The sequence below is a fragment of the Lolium perenne genome, chromosome 1 (genome assembly GCF_019359855.2).
Source record: "Lolium perenne isolate Kyuss_39 chromosome 1, Kyuss_2.0, whole genome shotgun sequence".
Classification (NCBI taxonomy): Eukaryota; Viridiplantae; Streptophyta; class Magnoliopsida; order Poales; family Poaceae; genus Lolium; species Lolium perenne.
The window spans coordinates 161,640,028-161,651,046 of NC_067244.2; the positions used below are offsets into that span (position 1 = coordinate 161,640,028).

Sequence of the window (11,019 nt, forward strand, 5' to 3'; positions counted from 1 at the left end):
CAAAAAAAAAAAAAACAGATCTTGTAGATGAAGTTGAGTATTCAACCAATGAACCAAACAGACCAAAATATCGGCCCACAATAGTGGCTAGATTACATTCTATCATCACAGAATCAACTTTCCGTCTTTGCCACAATAAACGAAACAGCAGATTACATTCAAACCTGGTGTATTTGCAATGATGAAAATTTGCGCAAACGATGCAGAGTTACAAGCTGCAAAATAGTTCCAAGTCCAGCAACACATACGATAGAACCAAATTATCAGGATCTCCAGTTCCCCACGCAATGTGTTCTGCTGACAGACATGGAACACTGCATGACTTCATCGCTGAATGGTGACAATTAATTGAAGGCATGTGTGTGCACAGAGGTTACTAGATTGACTGTTGCTGCCAATGTTTCATAACCTTTGTCTGACAGAACCATGCTCCCTGCTAACTGTGAATCATAAGTTACAAGACGATTAACTCGAACTCTACCATATTTACCCTAAGTACTCAAATTACATGAGACAAGATTCACTACACAATTGTATTTAGATTGGCTATAATTGGATGAACATAACACAATACTAACAAAGGGTTAGTGAAGCATCCTGAACACCACATAATCAGTATTCCGTCCGTTCCATATTAGTTGACGCAGCTTTGGTCAGATTTGGCATGTATCTAGACACGTTTTAGTGTGTAGGTTTCTCATTTTGAAAAAAAAAGTTGCGCCAACTTATTTCGTACAGAGGGAGTACGAGAAGTCCATTATGCTTTCTGCAAAATTAAAAAGGAACTAATATGAAGTGTTCTGCAAACTGCATTATTGTTCACAGATAAGAAGTACATGCAGGTTTCATGTATAGCTGGGGTACCTGCTATACGTGAAACCTGATAATAAGTACATTCAAAGCTCATAAACATATTGTAACTTGAAATTTCACGTATAGCAGATTTCTTCGTATTTTTCTTAGTCCGCATACACTTAAGGTGATACTTAAGAGGTGCACGGAAGTACTTCTGACGGTGTTATATTGTGGGTTAATCAATGAACCACTTATCTGTTGTAATATTCATGGTGAATCACTGAACCACTTATCTGCTGTGATGAGTTTATTTGTACTTACTTGAGAATATCTCTATGCAAATTAGATTGCTAGGCTGCCAAACTGCTTGTTCCATTCTTCATAAATCCCCAGTTCGCTTGCGGAAACAGAAGGTCTGACCTGCTGCAGGGCAGCCTCAAAATCCTGCCATCCAAATAAGCATTCAGAATTAGAAGACATCATCTAGGGGAATGATTCATAAGACATAAGCATGTTAGAAAATGAATAAACCTTTGGAATTGATCAATTGGGAGAATAGTGTACTTTTTTAATGATCAGTGAACGCCCTTGTTCGAGCTAGCTACTAGCTGTCACCAGGCTTTCCTGGTAAGTTTGTCTGACACACACTAATTCGCTACTGTTTTTGCATTTTGTGTACTGCCCCCCACCCCCCCCCCCCCCCCTCTTTTGTGGGCTGTAACTGCTAAAACGTTGTTCTCCTTCTTTTAAATGAAATGAAACGCAAAGGCTTTTTGCGTTTTCTTGAAAAAAAAAGTTTGTGTCTGACACACACGTGCACACAAGGATTGCCTGTCCTTTTCATAGACTCACAAACCGGCTCTGCTTTAGCTACCAACATAGTGGAACTATCTAACCTGGCACATGTACTGTTACAGCTAAGGCATATTTCGATTTGCTTCTACTTGCTATCCGACTGCAGCTAGTCCAGCCTGGATTCTTTCCTTTCCTAGACTAGAAACTTCATGCACCTACCAAAAACTCTCACTACTGCCAACCAACATGCATAGATATTTTATCTTGCATGCCACTTAAGTTGCATGTGCATAACCACTAAGGATATTGACTAGTACCTTGAGCATCACCGGTCGCATTTCCTCCTTGTTGAGCTTTGTGATTTCAACACCCTGTTGGAAAGCTTCTCTTAGGGGCCCCATTGAAGCATCTTTCACAAGATTTTTCATGTCAGATCCTGAGTAACCTGGAATTAACAAACAAGACTGTTTAAATGTTTATAACAGGCAAATTCAGTAAGATGGCATGAAGGTCTAGGTTAATAGCAACATGATGAAAGCTCGATGGTTCCATGCACCTTCTGTTAACTTGCAAATGGCACCTGTTTCTTCCTCTGAGAGCTTGAAAAGGCCATCCTTCTCCAATAGATTGTGAATTATCCAAGTGCGTGCTTCTTCACAACCATGAAATAGTCAGATTTCTTCAGCTATTCCACAGAACGGAAACAGAACATTACCTGATGAAGGAAGGGGGATGTATAGACGCTTTGTAAGTCGCCTGCGTGCTGCTTCGTCTAATTCTTGAGGTCTGTTTGTTGCTCCTGCCATCATTATTATGCCACGATATTAATATGCTACAAGTCATGACCATTGATGATCCAAGTTCCAAATTGTTTCTCATAAAGTTTAATGGTAGTCATGACCCGTGAAGGAATTTTAGCCAGTTTATTTGGGATATGATGGGGAGTGTGCCAGTGTGATGGTAAGCTCTGGCATTGATCATGATATTAGATTCAGCGCCACTTTACATGTTATATAGTAGTCAAAGCTTAGCTATAATAAAATCTGCATATGCATTCGCACTAACGGAGGGGAAAAAATGCAGATTCCTGCTTGTTTGCTCGTTTATAAATAATGTAATATAAAAAAACCACTTATTTATGCATGCGGTACCTATGAGTAAAATTTGCTCGTTTCCACTGTCAAAACCTTCCATCTCGATTAGAAACTGTGTTTTCAACCTCCTACTTGATTCATGTTCACCATCTGATTTGCGCTGCAATCATGCTTAAGATTGTCAGGTGTCAAAACATGTAACATCTACGGGCATAACAGAAGCAACAAACAGAACAACACCTGAGATAGTAGTGAATCTATCTCATCCACAAATATGACAGCAGGCTGACGACAACAGGCCACGCCAAATAGTGCTCGGACCAGCTTTTCACCCTCACCAATCTTGCACCAGACAGAGAATTAATAATCAACATCAACAAAGCAAAGCAAGCGAATTTACAATCAATACTGACATAGCCGAAGAATTAAAAGTCCATATAAACAGTGTGAGATGCTGAATATACTGAATCATGGTCTCTGTGCTCTCTTTTACTTTTGATGGGGGGTCAAATCAGTGTGTTGTCTAAGTGACTGCAAAGTAAACATTCTCACTCCCCAAAACAGACATTCGCGTACACACAGAAATAGATTCTCCATTCAGAATTTCGAACACAAAAATCTTCCTAATCTTTCTATAATCACAGAAGATTGTTTCACCCTTGATACAGATATCACGGGATACGACCTTACACAAACAAAAAAATACAGTTTCTAGTCTCTTCAGGATAGTAAATCTAAATACACAGCAATATCCCATGTATTTCTTGGCTAGCAAAACCAGCAGTTCTAGAGTTAAGAGGAATCTTGGCAAGACAGAGCATTTTATTAGCAATGAACTAATAATACCAAAAGAAATAATCGTTGGAACAGATATGTATGTTTGCCCATTTTCATTCTAAAACAAATCTGATGTCAACTATCAGTATTTAATGAAAAACATAAAAAATAAACTTCACCCTGCCGCAACATTATTTGCATAGAAAGTTAGAAGCGGGTTGTCAAAAAAATGTACAGCAAGAGATAAGTTTAGATTCATGTTCACACACCCTACAAAATCCTGCTTCCAGTTCTTTATTATTAAGTTTGCGACAATGACAAACTTATTATGACAAACATAAATTAGCACATCAAAAACAAATTATATTGTAACATTTCAATAACGTAAAAAAAATATGCATAACAGAAAACTACTGATGTAAAACGATAGAAATGGGACTGAATTGAGAACTTAAAACAGGTGGCAGACATACCCATTTGCTTGTGAGTGAACTTGAAGATATGTAGAAGAATGTTGCCTTGGCCTCACCAGCTATTGCTTTTCCGATCATGGTTTTGCCTGTACCCTGTGGAAATAAACGTGCATACATCAACAATAAGAAAAAAGGGTAGGCACAACAGAGCCAGATGAGATAAAATACCCACGGGAGGTCCAAATAGTAGTAGACCTCTTCCAGGAGACCGACAACCACGAAAGATGTCTGGACGTAGTAGGGGCCAAATAACCATCTCTGTCACGCACTTCTTTGCATGATGTAAACCAGCTATTGCGGATTGAAAAAGAATTAGTTACACAAGAGACATAGAAATTCCGAAGAACTGAAAGGCAATGTGTACCAACCTATGTCATCCCAGCGAACATTAGGATCTTTATCCATTATTTCGTTGCTAATGTGCTCAATAAGGCGAGGTTCCAGATTCCTCAGTTTCTCAGGAAGCTCACCATCAGGGCCACAAAGCATTTCTAAACTGATGGTAGTGAAAATATTAGTAAGTATGTATGCAAGCACCACCAATAGCATGCAGGTACATGTTTAAGGCTACTCATGCATGTGAAATCCATATCGGTAACACAGAAATTAATGCAGAATACACTTAATAGCAAGAAACTGTGATAGTAATTAGCATGCTCAATTGCTCATGAGAGTTATGCCAATTAACTTTACTACTTTAGAGGGGGCAAACGCCTTCTTGCTTGACACAGGGAAATGGTTGATTTATGAGGACATGTGAAGTGTTCCGCAAAGGACTGCTTCTTACCATCACCAAGAAAGAAACGAGACGCTAAAATGGCACATGAACTCACTAGATATTGTTCAGCATTCTGGATGCTTGCTTTTTACTTAAATTAACTTAGCACGAGATCCAAACAGACCATCACTAAGTTTGTCATCGGTAGTTCAGACTTCAGAATTAGCTTCTACTAATGGTCAAGCTTCAAACATACTGTACTACTGTCTTTTCAATGAAATGAAGCACAAAGGTCCTTTGCATTTTCTCGAAATAAAACATACTGTACTTAGATAACACTCTATAGTTCTTGGTACATCTCAATGTTACTGGGTCCACATGTTCAAATTGTTAACCTCTTCTGAACTTGTTAAGGGAACAGTGATAGTTGCATACAATAATTTACCTTGACCTTCAATTTGCTGGATCAATGTCATTGTAACTAGGTTCTAATTGCAAAGCTATTCAAACCAACATAACAAATCTGTTGTAGTAATGCCGATAGTGTAACCCCGCCACGAAAAACGAAGAGGTGTAAGATGTGCATATGATAAATATTAAGGAAACTTAAGTAGATCCATAACTGAGGGTGTATAACACTAAACTATTTATATACAAAAACTAAATTATCACATGTGATCAAATGAGTTCAAATGGTACCAGACTACTAAGTTTGAATTACAGACCATTTTTTTGTTGAATCTTCCATGGGATCATCATTCTTCCCAGTAACTCGTGAGTTGATTGTAGTGGATCCTCCGTTGTTTCGGATAGGAGGGACAAAATTACCACGTGGTCCACGACGAGAATTCCAGCTTGGCCTCGCACCATAATTCCGTGTACTAAGGTTGTTATCGCATTGTGGAGATACAGAAGCACCTTGGTGACCATTATGCCCATGTTTCTGCACAGCATCCATCGCCTACAAAGCAAAGGGCATCCACTAAACAAGGTGGCAACAAGTACATATATGTTGATTAATCAAAGCAAGTATAAGCCTATAATTACCCTTGCAATGTATGGATTTATTTAATAGAATAAAAGTGTTTTCTGGCAAAAATATAGTGATATCTTCTGAACATTGTTGTGGGTGTGGGTCCGTGCAGCAAGAGCATCTAGCATCATGGAGAAAATGGCAGAACTGAGTACATGTGGGCAACATGGGCCAGGATGCACCAGGCCATTCAAGTGTTTGTAGCAAATACTAGTAGCAGTGGCCAGCAAGAGGATTAGTTACGTAGAGTGATGAGTCCCTACTCCACATGTGTCTAATCTATTACCCATCCTCGAGCTTTGATGGTCTATTAGGCATCCCTATTCAGGACGCTTCCTTTAAGTGTGCCCATGTCAATTAGAGTCTAGTTGTCAGCATGTCTAAGTAGGGAAAAAGATTCTATGAGCCTAGGTTAATTTTTCTAGAGAACTCTTATGATTTGAGTACTCGCGCTTAAAATAACAACCAAACAAAGAACTAGCACATACTCAAACCTATGCAATGTGCAAAAGCCAAAAACTAACGAAGTCTTGATATGAACAACTTTGAAGACTGGAGTTAAGCTAAATGGTGAAGATCTACAGTACCTATTATAGACCATATTTGATCTATGACATGTTCACTCTTCTTGGAGGAACAAAGAAGAATTCCCCTCTAGAGATAAACTGAATGGTGAAATTCTGCACCTACCTTTTATAAACTTTAGGTGATATATGATCTGTGCATTTTTCTTGGAAAAACATTGAAAATCATCTAAAATATTCATCAAAGAGGTAATTGAAAAACTTGAAGGCAGTACAGCTAAGAAGTATACAATTTGCCAAGTGCACATACCAACTTTATCCTGGCAGTCACAAACCCATTAGCAGGAGCATCAGTTTCATCGTTGCTTGATGGAGAATTTGCATGTTCACATATCGGACTTCTGAACCCTGTATGCTTTCGTTTTGCAATTTGCACTGGCCCACAGTGTTTCTCATCCTCTTCAAGCCCCAGATAAACAGGATGCTTGTTATCCTGATTTGTTCTGATCTCATTTTCAACACAAGCAAACTCTTTAGACACGTTCCCCTCTGATTTGAACATATTCTTGTCTGACACACTATTTGCCTTCAAGAACTTGCTGCTATACGACGATGTTATTTTTGTTTGTGTCATTAACTTTGAAGCCCTGACATTAAGTTTCTCGTTTTCTAGGTCAGGTGGGTTTTCCACAATATGTGAACCCCCTTGAATTGTGAACTCTTGGCAAGCTGCGTTCTTCAAAGTTTCAATGCATGCCAAGGAGAAAATGGCAACAAAAGTTAGGAAGCTAACTCCAGTATTTGCAAATAATTAACATGTAACATGTATGAACTATATATACTTTTCAAATACTGATGTAAGTCAAAGTAATACATTCCAAAATAGGTATATGACCTTCAGAATACTTATGCATAAAAAAGAAGTTAAGAAAAAAAAGGTAATGTCCTGGATCCCCCCCCCCCCCCCCCTAATGGTGAAACAAGGTGGAGAATGAGAAAGGATTTATTTCAGTGATGAAGCGGAAGCGCTTTAAGAATAACATAAACTAGATCATACCAGTGGATCAGCAGCATTTTGACTAAAATTCTGATGAAGAGCCTGAAAATACTTTGAACGCTTGACCTTTTCAATGTTGACGTCTCCTTGCTTCGTAAAAACACAGTAAACATCTTTTTTTGCGAGTTCAAACACTGCACTGAGTTCAAAACATATCCAACGTGAGGATTGATACCAAATTGAGAAATATGTTCAAGAAAGCATGCCTCAGAGTATAAACTTAAAATTTTCCAAAGAAAGCACGGCAGCAATAGTAAATATAGTTAAATGCACAATTCACGATAAACCCAACAAACGTCTTAATAATTTCAAAAGTGATAGTATATTATTTTATCTTAATCAGCACCAGACAAAATCTCAATCTACTGTATTACTGGCTCAGATACTATTTGCTACTCTCTTATATCTATGGAAATGATGTTGCTGAGACCATAGCAGATGAAGTTAAATCAAAAGGAAATTGTTCCCCGACCTGGTAAATTCTCACAATCGGTGCCCCTTTTGAATCTTATATGATTTAGAAATGTCCTATAATGTCTGCAACACTCTATAGCCAACGCCTCTATCCTCACTGATGGACACATAGATATGAAAAAAAAAGGTGATGATCCAAGCACAATTATACATGTATCCAGCACATGCCCATCTTTGTGAGGATATATACAATGGAACAGTCTGCAGGACTTCAGCTTAAAATGAATTAACACTCAGGCAATTCTTCAGTGGTGGCACATTGGTATTTTGTACTTTTATCACACATAAATAACAAGCATAAGTAAGAATTGAATGTATACCAGTAGGCGAAGGGCCTGTTATATGGAGCAAAACTAGAGCACGCATGCTAGAGTTATTCATGTATCTTCCAAAGTAAAGCACACATGCTAGAGTTATTTGTTTATCACCTCTGAACAATGCATGAAGAACACATACCCACAACTACGTACCTCCTCTCAATTTTGGTACATGTAGCATTTTCAACTATTCAAATTCTTTCCTAGACAACATGAGTGTTTTCTAGCATAGCAGCATCAATAAAGAACAAAAAAAAATGCGGGTAATAAAGAAAAAAAATATCTACTACTATACAGGTGAAATGCTCCCTAGAATTTCCATGTTAATTAAGGGGGAAAAGGAAAATATCTAGCCGTGCATCGGAGAGGGCCTGAGTCATAACAATGGAGATTCACTGTAGAAAAGAGAATTAATCCCATTGTCTCGTACTTGGAGGGAAGATACTAATTGCACACTCACAAGAAATTCCTCAAAGGGAAAAAACCTGTTCATATAACGGTATTAGGTTTGGACTCCCATGCGAACATGTATTGGTTCATTTTCTCTGCTAAAGGAAATTGCCCCGTAACCGAAGAATCCAGAAGTTGTTCGATAACAGGCGCCCTTTTGTGGCTTTTCTGGCAGTGGCAGCGAGATATTATGATTTTAAGTCTTATCTATCGAGAATTTCTGATTGCTTGGTCAACTTTAAGGATTCTGTGCTATTTTGGAAAGATAAATGGAGTGACAGAGTTCTAATGGAAGATTTTCAAAGGCTTTTCTTCTTTGCATGCCAAAACAAGTTGGTGGACTTGTGAAGTTGGGATACCAAACCTAAGTCAACTGGGGATCGCGCTGAAGGTTAGGTGACTCTGGCTTCAGATAACAAGTTTTGACAGGAAGTGGAAGGATCTGCAGCTGCCCCTCTGGAGGCTTTAGAAGCCAATTTTCAACGCAACCGCTGCGATAGTTTTCGCATGTCACAGAAGGCCTCCTCAATAGCGAGAAGTGCACTATCACAGAATCTCTCCTCAACAGTCGATGGATCACAGATATTAAATCCCGTCTGAATAAATCAACCTTCAAAGTGTTGAGCTGCTAAACATCTTGGACATTAATCGTGATTTCACCCTTACTCCTGGATCTCCAGATAGCAGGTCCTGGCGCTGAGAGGCGAATGGAAGTTACTCTTCCAGGTCCATATGTTTCCTTGCCAATAAATTGCAATGTATATCATACTACTGTTACCTGGCTGTGAGTGGACTTAACCAGGTGTTATGTAATGGTATTTGGAACAAAAAGGCATGGTCTAGATAACCCTAAAAACGCATAAATCGGGATCATGACAGTAGAGATGCTTGTGCTTCATCAGCCCTTTTTAAGGAGGAAACAGTAGAAGAGTATCCTACTGCATATGCATTAAATAGATAAAAATGTTCTGCGCATGCAAAAAAGAAACAAATTCATTCCGGCAAACTACCACATCACAAGTCATTGCATTGTCCAAAGATGTGCATAGAAACACCCTCAAATCCTACAGATTCCTAAAGGTAACTGGCACATTTAGTGGATCTAATCTAAGCAATAGAAATTGAGCTGTACCAGTCGAACAGATCCGAATCCTCGCGTCTACCATGAAGTAAGCCACTAGAAATTGAAACACCGTACTGAGCTGAATGAATCAGACGAAAAAACGGGGAGTTTGCGGCGCGTAGGTTTTGTACCGGTCCGATTCGGGCGCGCGGGCTCGGGAGGCGGTGGCGAGGGAGGAAGAGGCTGCGGCGCGGATGGGCGCGACGAAGGCGGCTTCGGGACCCGCGTCGGTGGAGAGGGTCTGGGAATCGAGGAAGCCGAGGAGGCGGAGCGCGAGCGCCTGCGCCGCCGCGGCATCCCCGCGCTCGAGCGCGGCTTCGGCGCCGAAGAGGAGGGAGTGGAGCCGCCGGAGCCGCTCGTCCACCTCCTTCCTCCAGTTCGTGGGGCTGGCGGAGGAGGAGGAATCCGCGGCGGCAGGCTGCTCCTCCATTTCGGCGATTGGGGATTCTGGGTTTCCTTTCCCGCTCTTTCACGGCTCCAGGGTTTTGGTCCCTTCGGCGGTGGTGCTTATGTGTACCAACACGCTATCTCCATCCCAAAAACCTCTAGAGCAGGTCCAAAATAAGGGTGTGTTCGGTTCGGGAACGAAGTGGAACGGAATGTCATGGTTCCACCATTAGAATGGGTTGGTTCCATTCTTGTGTTCAGCTGGGATAAAAAAAAGTGTAATGGAACGGTTTCGTTTTGTGTTCGGTTGAGGCTAAAAAACTGGAATGGAATGGATAGAATCAAAATGTTGGTAGCAATTCGTTTGTATTTCCAACAATTAGCAGTGCAAATATATAAAATCAACTGGCAGCATTTCGTTACAGTTGGAGTACCATGATTTCCTGCAAATTTTTTTGGGTCTCCATTTCAGAGAAACGTGGTTCCCTGTCGCCAATAGCCGCTGATGCCTGCCTGCCTGCCCGCCGTTGTCTGCCTGCCCGCCCGACCGCCGCCGTTGCTGGCGCCGCCACCGCCGCTTCGCTTTCTTGTCACCGCTACCTACCCGCCCGCCGTCGTCGCCGCCTGCTTGCTCCGCTGCTGCTCCCGTCTGCTTGCTCGCCCCCGCCTGCTTGGTCTGCCGCCGCCCCCTCCTGCTTGCTCGACCGCCGCCGCCGCCTGCAAACTTGACCGGCGCCGCGCCATTTCTTCAAGCCGCCAAGAACGAGAGGAACCAGGGAGAGGAAAGACAGGCACAGGAGGGGATAGGGCTCGGGCCGATCTGGTTAGCGAGAGGGATGCGGTGAGGGAACGAGGTGATTCCACCAAATCGGTGGAACGGCCTAATTCCGCATCTTGAATGAATATTCGGTTTCCAGGAACCAGTCCATTCCATTCTAGTTCCAAACCGAACACGAGAACGGGTGCCAGGTGTGGAACGGTTCCATTACATTCCACTTGGTG

General features: G+C 41.1%; 1 protein-coding gene across 4 annotated transcripts; it reads right to left on the bottom strand.

Moving 5' to 3' along the window:
* Nucleotides 1-7: 7 nt before the first annotated feature.
* Nucleotides 8-10,146, bottom strand: LOC127310294 (ATPase family AAA domain-containing protein FIGL1). Of its 4 annotated transcripts, none has more exons than XM_051340989.1 (14): nt 9,762-10,146; nt 7,267-7,405; nt 6,520-6,945; nt 5,378-5,613; nt 4,303-4,430; nt 4,107-4,225; nt 3,935-4,027; nt 2,925-3,026; nt 2,742-2,844; nt 2,306-2,389; nt 2,147-2,242; nt 1,908-2,035; nt 1,117-1,239; nt 8-433 (listed from the first exon to the last, which is right to left on the bottom strand). In XM_051340989.1, exons 1-13 carry the CDS (start codon nt 10,058-10,060, stop codon nt 1,138-1,140), a joined length of 2,055 nt encoding a protein of 684 aa, XP_051196949.1. In that variant the 5' UTR covers nt 10,061-10,146; the 3' UTR covers nt 8-433; nt 1,117-1,137. The 4 variants fall into 4 exon arrangements, with proteins under 4 accessions (XP_051196949.1, XP_051196943.1, XP_051196937.1 ...); XM_051340983.1 differs by having other exon boundaries at nt 8-440; XM_051340977.1 differs by having other exon boundaries at nt 8-766.
* Between the last annotated feature and the right edge of the window lie 873 nt (nt 10,147-11,019).